Source organism: Psilocybe cubensis, chromosome 8, assembly GCF_017499595.1.
Source record: "Psilocybe cubensis strain MGC-MH-2018 chromosome 8, whole genome shotgun sequence".
NCBI lineage: Eukaryota > Fungi > Basidiomycota > Agaricomycetes > Agaricales > Agrocybaceae > Psilocybe > Psilocybe cubensis.
Window position 1 is genome coordinate 778,175 of NC_063006.1, and position 17,536 is coordinate 795,710.

The window sequence follows — 17,536 nt, forward strand, 5'->3', positions numbered from 1 at the left end:
ATTTCGGGGTCGTCTTTGTCTTTATCGAGTATTCCGTCTGGGTGATATTGGATTACTAGCCGTGATGGGTGGTGGGATGTGTCCGGGTTTGGGTTGTTGTGGGGCCGTGAAATTGTGGTCGCTAGGTGTTTATCTTGTGGTGGATGCGGTGTGGTTGTCGTTTCATTACTCGTTGATTTGTGGTGGGTGTTTGAGGGTTTTGCCCTTTTCGCTACGGCCGACCATGAGTCCGTTGTTTGCGTTGTCTCTGGTTTCAGGTGGGAGACGGGGTTGTGGTTTTGGAGGCTTTCGATTTTTTCCATTAACTCGGTGTGATTTGTCTTTATGTTGGCTTGCATGGAGGTAATGGTGTCTGTGATTGAGGCGATTGACTCAACGATCCTGATTTGTTGTTTAGCAAGGGTTTGAAGTGAGTCTATCGCGAACACAGTAGATAAAAACTCAATGTTTTCCCTAATGCCGCTATGCATCCTCGCAAGTGGAGCTGCTTTCATCGAGTGTAAATAGACCATATATTCATTGACTTCCTTCAGGTTGGTGTAGATGTTATCGATAGTTTGTTGTGCGTTGAGGTGTTCCGGTGTATTGAAGGGGTCGTCGCTCCGTGGGTGAGTGTGCTCTCTGATGTCTTCCATGTCCGTGTCTTCGTTTCCGATGGGTTGAGAGCTCTCAGGATTGTGGTCACTGATCCCTCTTTGCTTTCCGGGCTTACTTCGAGAGGGGGTTGTAGGTGGGTTAGGTGCAGTTTGTCTGACTCGCGTGGTACCCGTTGATGTTGTTGCTTCGTTGTCAGAGTTCCGGCGTTTCTTCCCAGATATTTGCTCAGATTTATCATTATCGGGGTACTGTGTATGGCTCGGGGTTTTATTTATGTTTGGGGGGGGATTCACGTTGGTATTTCTGTTTCTATTATCCATTTTTCGAGCTTTACTCGTGGGAAAATTCGAGGTAGTGGTGGTAAGGACGGAAGGGTAATTGGTTGTTTTCAGTTTACAGGGGTAACTGGCACAGACTACAACAAGGATCGTCAAAGGGGGCACGGAAATCCCTCCCCTCAAAATTTTACCATTTCTCAACCTCTCTTACGCAACGGAAACACATAGGCTTTGTCGCTTCAGAGTCTCTGACAAGGCAAGTGGCACACAGCGCTTCTATACCGTATACTCCGTTTTCGAAGCGCTAACCGGTAGTCACTCTCAGTATCCTAACACAATACACACTGTACTCCACCAGGATGAGACGTTTTCCCCCAAGAAATATCCCCTGGAGTTCTGGTACACCTCTCCCTACTAGCTCCAACTTTCTAGTCCATTGGTCGTGCGACCGATGTCGACTAATGGACTGCCATGCTATACACGACTACGCTGCGTCGAAATGTCCCCTTCAAGAATGCGACGCATGCAAAGAACTCGAAGAGCTCGACGCAGAAATAGAGGATCTGCAAGATCGACTCATAGCTCTAGCCCGAAGACGGTGGTCGTTGAAGACCAAGGTCAACACCCGCCATGACCAAATCCTGCGCCACCTCCCCACCGAAATAGTGACCGAAATATTCCTCCTCGTGGCGGACTCTTTGCGAGACGCCTCTTCGCTGCGATGGGATCGGCCTCCGCTGGGCTACTACTCCTGTCCCCCGCTGTACCTCGGGGCTGTTTGCAAGGAGTGGCGGGGGATTACCTTGGGAATGCCGCTTCTGTGGAACAACTTGTCTATCAACGCCTGGAGCCAGAAATCCCATCTTAGCATTATGGAGGAATGGCTTAGACGGTCGAGCACGGCGCCTCTTGCTGTGGCGTATCATGGAGAGCACCTGTGGGGGCCCAGTGGCAGCACCAAGGCCCGTCCGGCCCCTCGTCTGATACAGCTGCTCAGACACCACGCTCCGCGCTGGGATCACATCACGTTCAGCGGTCCATGGAAATCGTTTCACGAGTTGATGCACAACAGCGATATTACCACACCTGTTGACACGCTCGACATTCACATATTCATCGAAAATACCTCCTCGATGGAGCCTGTGAGCCTAAAATCACCACTCAACCCGAGATTTCTGACCGTTTGCGCTACACCTATCAATAAGATTCCTCTCGAATGGAGTCGTCTCACCCGACTCCATGCGACATCCATGCACCTCGACGAAGTGATGCACATTCTTACCAACGGGTGTAACTTGCTAGAGTGTGTTATCAAAGATGTCGTCGGGAACAAATCCATATACCCTCTGCCTACTTCTCCTTTTGTCCACAAGTCCATATACATGATGACACTCGGCAGTCCTGATTTAGAAAACTCGGACGTCCTCTATTATCTGACTCTTCCTTCTCTACAGATTCTGGACTATGAAGCTCAGCACGACCTTGTCTTGCCCACCACGCTCGTCTCGTTCCTGGAGCGTTCTCGCGCGCCCATACATACCTTCCGGTTCAAGTACACTCTAGGGTCCCTGGATATCCCATGGTATGACTGCCTTCCTGGTATAACGCACCTAGAACTCGGTATCTACGGCTACAACGACGCCTTGCACGCCTCGGAGAGGTTCTTGGAAGCGCTCTCGCGAGCCTCCAACCCACTGACTCTGCCGCATCTTCGAGAACTGAGGATGTATATGCATTCTATTCCGAAGTCCTTCTGGTCTACTCTCCGGGATATATGCAAGGATTCTCAGTATGGATCTAGAGCGTCGGCGACTTTTGACTCGACGTCTGCCGTTTCCCAGGACGACGCGGGCGTACAACTGCAACTCGACCCCGGCGATCAACCTCAGCATCAGCATCAGCATCAACCTCAGCCTCAGCCTCAACCTCAAGCTTCCTCTTCCTCCTCCTTTTCCACTTCCACTTGTACACCCCCTCCCGCGCCCGTGTGCACAGTGCAACGACGGCCTCTAGACTCAGTCTACATCCAACACCTCGCGCAGCACTGGCGCGAGATGACAGAAGACGACGTCATCCAGCAGATGCTCGACACCAAAGCGTCGGGCATCCGCTGTCTCGAGGTCAAAGACAACCACGGGAACGACCTCATCACAAGTGCTATCAACGTCTCGACGAGCCGCCATCTGCCGTTCTCGAGGAAGTTTGCGCGCAGGAATTCGACGTGGGATGGGTGGCCGTCGGATTCGGATAGTTGACTTGCTGTGTGATTGGGATGGGTAAGTTGGTGCCTGTGGGGTTGGTATTGTGTGTGGGGTGGTTTGTAGTTGGGACCCGTTGGTCTGTGAGTTCTTTTGTGTTGTATTGATGTATTATATGTGTTATATGTATAGACTAAGTGTCTGGCGCCTTGTTTCGATATGTCATTGATTTGGGTGTTTTGTTTTTGTGTTTGGAATGGATGGGGTGGGTGTTACGGGCGCGTAAGTACATAATTCTCTTACTTGGTTCTTCCTGAATCTTTAGTGGCATTCCTGGTTGCGAACCTGGTTGCCAAAAGTGGTGGCGAACATCAGATGTTCTGATACACAGCCCTCTATTGAAAATTTGAAGTTGTGGGTTGTCTCGCAGGAGTACTTGGATGTGTTGACCCTTGGACTTTGTATCACCCTGCCAGTGGTGGCATAGTCGGCGACTTTAGTCGATAGTCGGGACCCGACTAAGTCGACTAAGTCCGACTAAGTCGTCGACTATCACCAAAAATGGAAATTTTTCCAGACTAAGTATCACGTGTAAAATAAAACTTTGATCAATCTGGGTTTCAACTAGACAGAGGCACGGCAAATCTGCGTTGACAATTTTAATAATTGTGTACACTCCAAAAACAATTCCTACAGTGTATGCCAGACAATTCAAATCTATTTTACTTACATTTTGCGTGTGATAAGTACTACAGCAGTTTGTGCGCCATCTTGAGACGTGTCGGAGTTTGATTGTGGATCAAGTAAGCGGCCCGACGGTGAATCACATCCACGGCGAGGTGATGTCCCACCCCAAACAACCTCCAACATTTTTACTTCTTCTTTATATCAGCCCAAACATCGATCTGAAATCCGGACTGTATTTAACTACGGAGGTGCAAACTCAATCAGGCCAGTCACAATCCAATCTTACTCATCTTACTCAACTAACCTCTTGCCTAATCAATGAGGAGACCCAGAAAATATTCCGGAAGACCTGGGAACACCTAAAAGTAGGTTAACTATGAGCTGGTTTAATTTTTTACAGGATGCTATTTGGATCCCACATGCAAAGCAAAGTGAAGTTGGAAGCTTGCATGAAGAATTAGAATTGTATGACCTATTTGATCTTGATGCACATGGTGAAATGAATATGTTGATTATGGTGTTGAGGATAACATTGATAGTATATTTACAATTTATGTGCACTCAAAGGTATTTATTCCTCTGCTACTGTACCAAAGACAAAATGTATGCAGACTACGAATCTGTGACGAAGTGCACATTTGAACGTGGGAAAGTCCCGACTATGACTTCATATCGACCTATATTTGGGAACTTAGTCTAGTCTAGTCGGAAATCCGACTAAGCCGCATAGTCATGCGACTATTCCGACTAAGTCGCCGACTATGCCACCACTGCACCCTGCAGCGTGAGCGGCGTAACGTATCGTCTGCATCTGTTTGCCTTTGACATCCAGGAACGGCGTAATGAGGCTATTTAGCCGAAGCGGGGCGCTGGGCTTTCGAAATCATTCGAATAGACCTTGCGAATTTTGTAATATTTGTAATTCGATTCCAGTGTTCCCTAGTGTTGGTGTTCCCCCTCCCAGTATCTTGGGCCCGGTTACTTCTCCCAAAGAACACAGTTGAAGGCCGATTTTGCGAAGTTGCGACATTCAGAAAATGTTCAAGGAATGGTGGACTATTTACATGAGAGTCTGTTGTATATATGCGCGTCCTATAGCTCTATTCATCTAGACTGTATCTAAAATCCCTCTTTCACAAAGTATCCCATGATTCGTCTATTGGCTCAAGACCGCCTGGTCCTTTAAATACCTCGACAATATCAGCTTGTTCAGAGAGCAAATGTCTGTCTGTCTGGATACCCTCTTTAGCCAGCTGCCTCCACCTTGCAAAGTCGTTCGGGTTTCTCTTGTCTCCGTGTGCTTCCAAGGGGTGCTCCCAGTGCCCTTTCGAAAACGCGATCAATGTCGTTATCTTCCTGTTAGGGATGTCGTAGACGAGAGAGACGACGGTGCCCGTTTCTAGAATATTTTTAAGTAAATGTTTGCGAGGATGTCGAGATGTTCCAGGGAAGCGAGTGAGAATGTCGAAACCCACCCTCTAGCCAATTGCATTGCCAAAGTTCTTTGGGGCGAATACACTGATATGTCGCTTTTTGGTAATTGTATCTTCCAGCCATTGGACCACCGTGTATAGCATAGGTCACCCTCGTCTACAGTGGGCAGCAGCTAGAAGTTAGACGAAGTCGGATATAGAATAGGGGCACGGGTACGGAAGGTGTGCACCCCAAACGGCGAGAACGATTTACTGGATAGGGTTACGTACCTCATGAGAAAACCAAATTTCGTACCTCCATTTCTGGTGTTCTCCAGATTCCAACGTAACATTATAGTCGTAAACCAAATGCACGTCTTCCAAGTCCTCTTGGAAAGACATTGGTTTTTGGGGGAGATGAGGAAGGATTCAGTCCGCGGAATCCTTCGCCTTTTCAATCCATTTCGGATTTCTGGTTTTTCATTTCTGACGTCAAGGGCGGCTATTCTAAATGTGGTTACCCAATACAGTGTAGGGAGTTCGGATTTCGCCGTCGGGGTCTCAAAGCGCGCCGCTACTGAAGATAGTTGGACAGGGGCATCCACAGTTTCGTCCAAACCGTTCTTTTGGTTCGTGAATGCTTCTAACTTTTGCACGGTCACCTCGCCAATCCAGTGCGGTGCGGGCATACACCCATGGCAACCGTAGGTCCTGCTAAACACACAGTTTCTTTGTGGTAAAGCACTCTCATATCTTTTCTTGTATGTACTATCTCTCTTTTCTTCTCACATGCTTTTCTTTTTAATTCAAGTTTCTCTAGACAACGACTGTCCACGTAAATATGCCTCCACCGCGTGCAAGGTCTGCCAGCACGCCAAAGAAGATTGCTCGCAAACTCTCTATTTCCCTGCTCTCTGCTGCGCCCAAAGCACTCGTATTAGCGCCCTCCAACTCTACAGATTCATTCGTCTCCCCCGTCCCCGATTTACTGAACTCCAACGCGCCCCCCTCCGACTCAGAGCGCGCGTCTATCCAAGATGCTATCGACAGAGTCTCCGATGAAATCAACACCACCGTAGCTATACCCACACGAAGCGTCAAAACCCGGCGCCACTCCGAGGCAGGGCTCAAGTTTATCAAAACGCACAAAGCCATCCTCTCCCCGCTGCGCGAGCTACCGCACGAGATCCTCTCCGAGATCATCTGCACTGCGTGTGAGACGTCCTTCTGGGACGAGCACCCGACAGGGTTCACGTTTTCCCCCGCAGGCGCCGTGAAGCTGCCCTGGGCCGCGTCCCAGGTGAGCCGCTTCTGGCGCTCAGTGACGCTGTCGCTGCACCACCTCTGGGCGCAGATCGTCATCGAGACATGCACGCGCGAAACATGCAAGCCTTCCAAATCGCTGCTTCCCCTCGTCGACACACTTTTAGCCCGGTCTGATCACGCGCCGCTCCGAATCCACTTTAGCACGTCAGGAACGGTCGACGTCGAGGCGCTGCGCCCTGTGATCGATGCCCTGGTGTCGAGCTCTGACAGGTGGCACACGTTTCATCTCACATCCGAGTCGCCAGTGTTTGATGCGTTCCAAGGGATCAGAGGCCGTCTGGCGTCGTTGCAGAAGCTCTCGTTAATTTTAGCAGGCGAGAACGTCGACCTCACACGCCCGATCGATATGTTCGAATACGCACCGGTGCTGCAGGACGTGTATTACTGGCGCGACGCGTATCTCGGCTCGCGGGACATCAAGCTCCCATGGGAGCAGATAAGGGTATTCCACGACTCCGGCGGCTCGTCTCCATCCTCATCCACCGCCCCCTCCACAGGATACTCCCGGCACACAGCGATCCCGACCCTGCGCTCTGCGCGCGACATCCGCATCGCGGACTTCTCCATCGACGACACGCAGAAGCCGTGGCCAGCAACGACCGCGCGGCACCTGCACACGCTGCACATCGACTTTGACGACCTCGACGACACCAACTTCAGCAGCTGGGGCTCGGACCACTTTCTGCCCAGCCTCACCGCGCCCGCGCTCGCGCGGTGCAAGATCACGAATTACCCGGGCAACCCCGTCCCGACGCTCGTTGCGCTCATCGGGCGCGCGTGCGGGACGGCGGCGCCGTCGATGACGCTGCAGGAGCTCTCGCTTAGTGCGTTTTTTATGGATGAGTGTGGTGAGCCTGGAGAGCTCTCGGCGCTGCTTGAGCTTACCCCGCGGCTGAGGAAGCTGTCGGTGCATTTACCTTCGCTCGTAGACCTCTCGCGTCTTGTGGTGGTGCCAGGTGCGGCTGAGCCGCCTCTCCTACCGTGTCTGGAGGAGCTGTATATCTTTATGAGCTCGCATGAGAATTTCCACAAGTATGTCGGGACGATATCGGAGCTTGCAAAGTCGCGCTGCGAAGCGCCCCACGAGTCCTCTTCCTCCTCCTCCTCCGAATCCAACACCACTTCATGCCCTTCACCCACCGGCACCCGCCCCGGGCGGCTCGCCCACCTGCGTCTCATCTCACACAGCACATTCGCATGCCACACAATCCACGAAGCGCTCGAGCGGCACATGCACGCGTACAGCACCGCCGGAGCCGGGACTGACACCGCTATAAACGAGAAGCAGCGCGCGCGGAACGAGGAGATCTACGAAGAGTGTCTGGCGCGGTACGACCCGCTCTCGACGGCGTTCCTCAACCTCGTCCCCTCGAAATTCGGCCTGTTTGATAATATCCGCTGGGCGATGGGCCTTGCGCGTTTTCTGACCAAGACGGAGAGTAATTGGCGGATTAGGAATGAGCATCTTTATGTATGTCCCTTCCTTCCGTGATTTGTTTACTCTAAATCTAAAACCCATTTACTAACCCTTTATCACAGGCATACAACATCCACCACCTGATGTACCACATCTCCAGCCTCTCGCCCTCTGACCTCCCCGGTGAAAAGGTGTACAACTTCCGCCGTCGCGCGCGCGGGCTGCTGGATAAATGGGAGCCACTCCTCCGCGCGGACGTGGAGGCGCGCCGATGGGCGTTCCAGGGCGCGCATTCGGTTGTGTATGTGCCTAAGGATGATGGTGCGTGTGTTTTTTTTTTTTTGCGTTTTTTTAATTTTTTGGTTTTGGTTTTTTGGTTTTTCGGTTTTGGAGGGAGGTTCTTTTTGTTAGCATATATTAACCTACTTTTCTTTCAAATCCACAGCTATCCGCTCTGCATCCCCTGACGAGATGCTCAAGAAGATGATATACGGCGCTAAATTCTGGCCGCAGAAGTACTCGGAATCGTGGGATGATATGCAGGTTGCGCTGCAGTTTGTGGATTAGATTGGGAGGGAGGGAGGTGGTCGGCCTTCGCTTGATCGATATCATCGCTCGTCGTCGTCGTCGCGGTCGTGGTGTTGTGTCGTCGATCAAGCTCTGAAGAGTCAAGCTACAAGCCAGTCACGAGTTGGAGTCAAGAGCCAACAGCCAAGAAGTCAAATAAAGTCAAGAGTCAAGTCAAAGTCAAGAAATGAAGGAATGAGAGTGAAAATGAAAAATCTGTTGAATGTCCGAAACGCACACACATACGCCGCATGCGCATATACCTGCATTATACCCTCGCACCTCGCACCTCGCATCAGCACCCTCCAACCGCCAACCTGCGATATGCGATATGCGATCTGTTACCTTTACGTTTATTTCATTATCTTGTTAGTGTCTACATAGTGTCCACCACTGTCTGTCTGCTGTCTGCTGTCTGCTGTTCAACGTATACGTATAGATACCACGCCTCTCACTGTCTTTTCCTTTTCCTTTTCCTTTTTGCTCTTTTGCTCTTTTTAGATTGCGTTTTTTGGATTGCGTTTTTTGGTTTTAGATCATGCATTTCTTTGGTTTTTGGTTTTTTTGGTTTTCGGATTCGGTTCTTGGTTTCGGTTTCGTTTTGTCGGGATATAGTACACGGACATTCACCTCACTTCATATCACATCGTTCAATACTTTGATACCCCTCATTTACATTGACCATTCACTTTCATTCATTCACATTCATTCACAATTCACTCATTGCATTTTATACGCTCGTTCACCCATTCACCCGGTCTCACGTTTCTGCTATCTTTACGTTCATTCGGTCCTACGTTCATTCTGTCCATAGCATTTATTTTCATCCAGTATATACGATATACCCCAGTACCATACCCGTATACGGTGTCCACTCCTGTCCTCGGACGCCTGTCACAATTCCGCGCAATACAATGCAATGTCTTGTTCGATATCCAGCCCCATGTGTGGTTATCAATATTGGTTGTAGTGCCAAGTGCTGTGCAGTGAAGTGCAGTGAAGTGCAGTGAAAAAGAATTAGACGCGTATATGTATGTACATGTTTATCAGGATGTGCGTATGTATGCACGTATGCGCGCTTACTTCCGAGTCGCTTCACTTTGTTATCAAAGTCTTATAAGAATAAGATATCAACTCTATCCCACATTTAAGAATTTTATGTATTGAAATCCACGGCCTAATGCACATGCAGATAATGAATAAGCAAACAGTACATCCATTCAAGAAAAAAAAAACAAAAAACAAAAAAAAAAACAAACGAAAAATTGTTAATCGTTAAGGTCATAACTCATCATCGTCATCACCGTCGTCGTCGTCGGTCGACTGAAAACCAAGAACCAAGAACCAAGAACCAAGAACCAAGAACCAAGAACCAACAACCAACAACCAAGAACCAACAACCAAGAACCAACAACCAAGAACCAAAAACCAAAAACCAACAACCAAAAACCAAGAACCAACAACCAAAAACCAACAACCAACAACCAAGAAACGAAAATCGAGAATCGAGAATCTAGAACCGCATCGAGAACTAAAATCAAAATCGAAATCGAGGTAGAAATATATAATATCCTTGCCACTTGCGTGCGCAGTGCGCAGTGTGCCACAAGTCTTTTCTTCGCACCGTCAATTCATCTCGGTACGAGACAGAACGCAACCAACCAAGCAAGCAACCAAGCAAACAAACTTCAAACAAACAAGCAACCAAGCAAACTAAGCATAACGAATCAATAAATTAAATCAAAGTCAAGTTGAATTCCGTGGACAATATCTAGTATCATGAGCAGAGGGGGAGGGAGGTGGGGGTTGAAATTGGGTTGAAATTGGGTTGAACGTTGAACGGTGGCGGTGGCGGTGGCGGTGGCGGTTATCAGCGAGCGAGCAGGTAACAGGTAACAGGTAATAGGCAACAGTAGCACGTATTTAAATACACAAATTCACAAGATTCACAAAAAAGAAAAGAAAAAAGAAAACGTTTACACCAAAATAGAGAGAAAGAACGAAAAAAAAAAAAAAAAAAAAACAAACAAAACAAAAAACAAAAAAAGCACGAAAAAAACGAAAGAACGAAAAAGAACGAAAAACACAAATCAGAGAAAGGAAAAAGGAGACAGAGGCAAAAGCAAGAAATTCCAGTGATGGGTTCCAGTGATGGGGTCTGTGCCCGTGTCAGTGCCGGTGATGAGGATCGTGTGATGAGGTCATTGCGGTGGGTGTTGATACAAATCATGGACAGATAAATAAATGAGAGGGGGGAATGAGAATGATTCTAAAAAGCGTCAGCGGCGGGTGTGGTGGGTAGGCAGACAGACGAGGACGAAGATGAGGACACAGACGAGGACAGGCGAGGACGAGGGCGAGGACAAGCGAGGACAAGCGAGGATGAAAGAGAGGGCGAGAGAGAGGGAAAGAAAAGGGGAAACCACGCGAACGCGAGCTATGAAAGCGACTCGTCCAACCTCGCGAGGTCATCTTTCGCAGACAACAAAATCTCCTACACACAAACCAATCAGCAAAAAGAAACCCTCAAACTGCAAACTCCAAAAAAAAAAAAAAAGCAAAAATCCAAAAAGCAAAGCAAAGAAAACACAAAAACACAAAAAAACGCACCGTAACAACCGCCTGCCTTGCCTCATCCTTAATCTCCTTCCACCTGCCCTCATAAGTCCTCAACAACTCATCATACTCATCCCTCTGCCTCCGATCCCCCCTCATCGCCGTCCTAATCACAGCTCTCAACACACAAATCCCCGCAACCCACTCGACCTCATCAGCCTCCCACACCGCGTCCCGCGCCATCATCTCCGAAAACGCTCTACCCATAGCGTACGCGTAGCCGCTGTTATCGGTGTCGTTCACCCGGCCCATGCCGAGCATGCCTAGTTCGAGTGCGGCGGCGTGGATCCGCGCCCATTGGATGTGGTCCTTGCGCCGTTGGCGGTCCATTGCGATGCGTTGCATTTCTTCGGAGAGGGAGGCGCCGGAGGAGGAGGAGCTGACGACGACGGGGCCGGGGCCTTGGCCTTGGCCTTGGGGCCCACTGCCACTCCCACTTCCCCCTCCTCCGACTCCCCCGGAAGATTGTGGTCCGGCTCCGCCCTGCGCCCCGCCGCGCGCCTGTGGTCCGCCCGCGTGCTGATGCGGCATAGGCATAGGCATCGGTGGCACCCGCGCAGGCGCAGTCGGGATCCACGTCGAATACTTTCTAATCTGCATCTGCAGCGCGCGGGGGCCCGCCAGCGGGCCCGCTACACCCGCATGCACGATCGAGTTGGAGAAGTACGCTGACGCGTCGAGGAAGCGGCGGAGGTACGGGTGCGGGTCGCGGCTGAACGGCGATGCGCCCCCTCCCCCACCCAAACCCCCACCGCCACCGCCACCGACACCACCAACGCCACCCGCAGACCCATCCGCTGAAATGGCCTCAAATAGCGCGTCTACGATGGGTGTGAGCGGTGTTGGAGATGGGTTCGCAGCGACGAAGCTCGCCACCATGTTCGCTACCGTGGACGACTCGAGGCCCTGCAAGAACGACTCGCGCATTGTTATCTTGTTCACGCCGAGACTGAGCGTCGTGAGGTTGTGCGCGGAGGTGGGGGTGGATAGTGTAGGTGTCGAAAGCGCGGTGCTCATCGAGGAGCTGGGCTGGAGCGCGCCGTACTGGATCGGCGAGAGCATGCCCTGCGCCTGTGCTTGGTGCGCTTGGGCTTGGGCTTGATGGGCTTGTGCGGCGGCGGCAGCGGCGGCGGAGGAGGAGGGGAGGACGCCTGATACGCCGTTGACGGGGCTTGCGGTGCTGCTCTCGCCGTGTGTGCTGTACGGTACCACATTTGGCGATGTCACGCTGGGATTCCATGAGATGTCGTTCGCGAGCGCCGCGGCTAGTAGTAGTTTTGTTGTCGTTGTCGTTCATGCAAAGCAAGGAGAGGAAGGAGAAGGAGGAGGAGGAGAAAAGCCAACAAAGAAAACACCATACATCAACATAAGCGCCGCACAACACACCGACGAACGGAAGCGCAACACCGTACCTTTCTCCGCCGCCTTTTTCGCGGAGCGCGGGCGGCCCTCGAGCTTGCGGCGTGTCCGGCCGACGGTGTTCTTGAACCAGTTGTAGATTTGCTGTTTGCGTTGCGTGTGGTGTGGGTGGTGGGTGTGATAAGTGTTGGGTGTTGGGTGTTGGGGTGGGTAGGCGGGGCAAGGGGAACGATAACGATAACAACACCAACGACGACAACAACCCCAACAACAACGCAAATGACAATATGCACAAAAACACCAACGTCAACAACCCAACCAATCCTCCCAAGAAAAAAACGCAAGTACGAACCTCTTTAAACCTCGAATCCGGCTCCTCGACACCGACAAACTCATCGGGGAGCCCAAAGCGGGCTATATAGTCCTGTGCGCGCTCGAGGGCAAACTTTTTCGCATCGCCGCGGATGGAGCCCTGGGAGCGGCGCTCGAACTCGGGGAGACTGCTGTTGGATTGGATGGGTGGGATTCAGGTTGTGAGAGGGGGGAGGGGGTGAGAGACATGAACAACAACGGACAAAGGAGAGAGAGAGTAGAGTGAAGGGGAGAGGAGTGGAGAGGAGAGGAGAGAGTAAATACCTTTTAAGAAACGCAAGCTGCTGGTCGCTGTAAGCTTTCGGCAGGCGGGGCTTGTGTACCCTAGGATCGCTCGCCATCTCGAGACGGGTGAGACCTAGAACAGAAACCAACTGCCCCTCACTCAAAATCCCCAAACCAGATTTCACACCCCCGGATCTTGCCGGGTTGCACCATTCTTGTATAAAAATCCTATTTGTAAGGATGCATGTATGTATTTTGTATAGTAATAGGGTATATGTATTCTAGCAGTATGTAGTTATTAGTTGCTGGGTTTCCGGCTCACAACCAGGTACATCGGCGTGAAAAGCTGCAAAGAAAACAATGCATCAGCACAAAATCTCTCAATAACAGACAAACCACCAACCTTCTGCTGTCCACTACGCACAAGCGAGTCCGCCGCAACCTTCAACGACTCGCCCACATCATGCGTTCCCTTGGGCACAAGACCCAAAAACTCCATCACCCGAATCGCATTATGACTAACAAGCTGCCCGCTCCAACTCATCCTCCACACCGTCAAATAATCCCAAAACGTCTGCGCCTTGCGGATATCCCCCTCGAGCGGGTAATACCACGGAATCGGGTCCGGGCGCGCCGCCAGATCCTCCTCGTGTTCAATTTGGAACCCGACCGTTTTCAGCGCCTCCCGTGCCATGCGCAGGGGACGCATCTCGGGGATCCCGTTCCCCAGCTCGATTTGGTGCGCGATGGCTTTGTGTTCGGGGATGGAGGGGTCCCAGATGTCTGTCATGCACCATTCGTAGACGCCGAACTAGGAGGTGCAGGTTAGGGGTATCGCTTGCGTGAAAAATTGTGACGGGACTTACGACGCCTCCGGGCTTGAGAACCTTGAAAATCTCACCATACACGCCTTCCCAGCTAGGCGCGTGGACAGTAGCCTCAATCGCATACACTACACCCCATCAGCCTTATAACCTTTAAAAAAACACAAAAGAAAGACTAACCAGCATCAAAATACCCCTCCCCAAACTGCTCAGAAAGCTTCATAAAATCCCCCTTCACAAACGTAACCTGCCCCTCCAACCCCGCCTTCCTTGTATACTTCCTCGCTCTCTGAATCTGGAAATCATTATTATTCAGCCCCACAATCTCACAGTCCGTAAACTGCGCTATCTCCCTCGCGGGCCCGCCGACGCCGCACCCGACGTCGAGCACGCGCATGCCTGGGCGGAGCGACATTTGCGCTGCGAGGTAGTGCTCGTGCCGCGCGAGCGAGGCGAGGAAGGCTTCGCCTTTGTAGAACCGCGAGAAGTGGAAGGATTGCGACCAGCCGTATTCGTAGAGCTCTGTGGCGCCGTCGTAGTACCCTGTGTGTGGTGTGTTAACATGAGCCATTACTTTGTGGGTGGGGGGAAAGGGGGAGGGGGGACCCACCGTTCACAACGTCAGTATACGAATCCAGCCTCTTATCATTATCAGCCCCCTCCTCCTTCGTAGGATCCTTCTTCCAGAACTTGGTATAGTTCTCCACGCGATTCTGCACGCGGCCGTCGTTTAGCTGCACACTGGAGGAGGACATTTTGTGGGTTATTTGGTGGTGGCGGGGCCTGGGAGAGAGGTTGGTTAGTCGTTGTATTGTGGGGAGGTGTGGTACGGTACGGTGCGGTGCGGTGTAGTGGGGTGTGCGCAGAGACGAGACAGGAGGCCGACCTCCTGAACACGCCACACCCAACACACAACACCCAACACCCAAACGTGAATACTCACAAGGTACAAGGAACAAGGGTATTAGTATAAAGCCAGCAAAAAGCGCGGAACGAAAAAGCTCTGCGAGGGAAAGGCTCTGCGAGGGGCGAGAGTGACTGAGAGGTAGAGGGAGTGAGAGAGTGTGCGAGTGGGAGAGAGTGCGAGTTTTAAACAACGACAATGAGACGACTTTTTCAAATTTTTAAATTTTTAAAATAACGCAAAGTCTTAATTTAAGAATCAGGTCATCTTCCTTTTTCTTTTTTTCTTTTTTTCTTTTCCTAAAAACCCTATTTTTTTGGCTGGTACGATTGATGGTACGATTGGATTGATGGGACACGTGATCGTATTCCCATCCGTTTGCAGTTTGATGCCGGCGTCGGTGAGGACTCGGAGGCTCGGTGTCGGGCAGGGCAGAGCTGAAGATGGTGCACACTGCACACCAGGTTGCCAGCGCAGGTGTCGAATGGGTGCGAAGAAAGTTACAGGCTTCCCGGCGTCGAGCTGCTTGCTGCTAGAATAGAGGAATATTGGAATATTGAATATTGGAATACATAGTGGGATTGCGGATAGAATAGGGGAGGCTGGAATGGAATGGAATGGAATAGGGGATCCGCTGGGGCTGGGATACGCTTCGTCGCTGGAGTATGTTACCTGCGTATCTTAGGGGTTTAGTAATTCAGAATCTTGGTAAATGAATGTGATTTGAATGTGAATGTGATTTGAATGTAAATGTGATTTGAATGTGGATGTGAAGTGAATCCAACCTGTACTCAATCCAACCCATACCCAAACGTATCCAATCCAATCCAATCCATACACCCACCCACACACACATACCGCTAAGTAAAGTACTTAAAGCATCTTTACATCCTCATATACGACAATGATATTCAAAGTGACAAGTAACCGTAATCGTAAACCATCGCGAATTCAACAACTAATCATTCGCGCGAGTCACCCTAGCAGCCAGCTACAGCTACAGCGCTTACCACCCAGGACTTAGTCATACACCCGCGTATCTTCAACAGGGGAAATCTTATCTGTGGGTTTACCGCACAGAGCCGCACAGTGGATTCTCTCTCGTCTCGTCTCTTTTCATAGGTTCGTTTCGTTGCGTAGGTTCGCTACTTCAGGTTCTCCGAGGTGGTATGGTGGTATCTCACTATACATATGCACATCGTACGATACCCTTCTTAATCCAATCTAAAATATGACTTGCTGATTTTCCTGCGTTCGCCAAGGTTGCAAGCAAAGCGTGATGTGCATGCAATGTTAGGAGTGTTAAGATACATCAAGGCGTTTTATTTTATTTTGTTTTATTTTATTTTATTTTTTTAGATCGGATGGTCTGAGTCTGAGTCTAAGTGCCAGTGTGTTCAGTGGAACTTGAACTTGAAAGAACTTGAAAGTGGAATACACAGCGGATAGCTGTATCTATGTATCCATTACATAACATAACATTACATTACATTTTCCAACCGAACAACGCGGAGGCGGAGGCGGAGTGGATCATGATGAAAGGAGAAAGGAATTCCCGGGCCACACTTCTTGTATTATCAAATATTAATTATAAGCGCCCATGCGTTACGCGTACGTACGGGGGAGGGGGCGTGCTGATACTGTTACTGTTACACGACACGGCTCAACTGGATCACGGCTAATTGATGATGATGACTAGGACTACTGATCCATCCCACTTCACACTTCACACTTCACACTTCACACTTCGTGACTCGTACTCGTACTCGTACTCGTCGCGGCAATGCGGTGCGGTTGCTCAAGCGCCGCAGAGTCGAATTCTTCAAGGTCTAAACCTGGTACTGAGTACTGAGTAGTGATCGATGATCCCTCCCATCGTCCCGAGCACAGCGCGTATGTATATGCTTTTTTTAGAATTAGGTCACAATGTGGATCGAGTCTAATCAGTCTCTGCCTCTGCCTCTGCCTCTGCCTATAAACTTTCTCTTTTTTCTTTTTGATAAGGCATGGCGGTCCAAGAGCCCTTTATATCCCGCTCAAAACTCAAGATCCAAGTTGACCGTGTCTCTAATAATAATTTCACATCGAGTCATTGGTCATCTCTCGAGACTCCGCGCCGGTGAGGTTTGAGGTTGAGGTTGAGCGCGAGCGCTGATAGTGGACAGTGATAGGCCGCAGACCGGTGAACTATCCGATTTTGACGCTGTACGTAACACTATCAAAATATACCTGGACCTCGTCCTCTCCCAAAGAACCAAAGAGATCAGATTCACCAATTTAACAATGCTATAGATAAATCGATAAATCGATAAATCCTTATCCGACCCACCTGCGCATTGAATCCCTATCACATTTGTTTAGTCGAGGTGAATCCTCTTGTCAAATCCTGCTATTTTTCTTTTCTGGTACAATATCTCCTTCGGACTTTATTCCCTCGAAGAGGGGATGTAAAGACCGTCGGGATATCAATGATTTACACTTGCGATTGGATGGAGTCACTCGCCTTTTAGTCCGACACATACATTCTCACCGTATAGTTTACTTTATAAACTCACATCCGTGCATTAGAGGGAGACAAGCTCACAATCAAATTTACCCACCGAATCATGGCTGGCCTTCATCGTAGTTGCCAAAAACCAAGTACGAGTTCCCTCTTCAGACCGTGGGAAGGATATACATCCGGCAATCAAACGGCACGGCGACACAAAGGTCCTGCGCAGTGCGCGGAAGGCGTTCCGACCTTTGTGCTATTTC

At 50.3% G+C, this 17,536-nt stretch overlaps 5 protein-coding genes across 5 annotated transcripts; 2 read left to right on the forward strand and 3 right to left on the reverse strand.

Annotated features, from left to right (window-relative positions):
* Nucleotides 1-1,336: 1,336 nt before the first annotated feature.
* Nucleotides 1,337-3,130, forward strand: JR316_0008770 (uncharacterized protein; the record flags this gene model as incomplete). The annotated part of the gene is made up of 1 exon (XM_047894483.1): nt 1,337-3,130. The coding sequence occupies one exon, from the start codon at nt 1,337-1,339 to the stop codon at nt 3,128-3,130; it is 1,794 nt and encodes a 597-aa protein (XP_047745942.1).
* Nucleotides 3,131-4,893: 1,763 nt separating this feature from the next.
* JR316_0008771 (uncharacterized protein) lies at nt 4,894-5,574 on the reverse strand (the record flags this gene model as incomplete). Its single annotated transcript, XM_047894484.1, has 3 exons — nt 4,894-5,159; nt 5,236-5,350; nt 5,464-5,574. 3 exons carry the CDS (start codon nt 5,572-5,574, stop codon nt 4,894-4,896), a joined length of 492 nt encoding a protein of 163 aa, XP_047745943.1.
* A 439-nt stretch (nt 5,575-6,013) lies between these two features.
* JR316_0008772 (uncharacterized protein) lies at nt 6,014-8,482 on the forward strand (the record flags this gene model as incomplete). The annotated part of the gene is made up of 3 exons (XM_047894485.1): nt 6,014-7,969; nt 8,038-8,236; nt 8,361-8,482. The coding sequence occupies 3 exons, from the start codon at nt 6,014-6,016 to the stop codon at nt 8,480-8,482; spliced, it is 2,277 nt and encodes a 758-aa protein (XP_047745944.1).
* A 1,281-nt stretch (nt 8,483-9,763) lies between these two features.
* Nucleotides 9,764-13,170, reverse strand: JR316_0008773 (uncharacterized protein; the record flags this gene model as incomplete). The annotated part of the gene is made up of 5 exons (XM_047894486.1): nt 9,764-9,805; nt 11,093-12,363; nt 12,511-12,601; nt 12,810-12,960; nt 13,094-13,170. 5 exons carry the CDS (start codon nt 13,168-13,170, stop codon nt 9,764-9,766), a joined length of 1,632 nt encoding a protein of 543 aa, XP_047745945.1.
* Nucleotides 13,171-13,352: 182 nt separating this feature from the next.
* Nucleotides 13,353-14,633, reverse strand: JR316_0008774 (Sterol 24-C-methyltransferase erg6; the record flags this gene model as incomplete). The annotated part of the gene is made up of 5 exons (XM_047894487.1): nt 13,353-13,400; nt 13,458-13,865; nt 13,921-14,006; nt 14,059-14,421; nt 14,489-14,633. The coding sequence occupies 5 exons, from the start codon at nt 14,631-14,633 to the stop codon at nt 13,353-13,355; spliced, it is 1,050 nt and encodes a 349-aa protein (XP_047745946.1).
* Between the last annotated feature and the right edge of the window lie 2,903 nt (nt 14,634-17,536).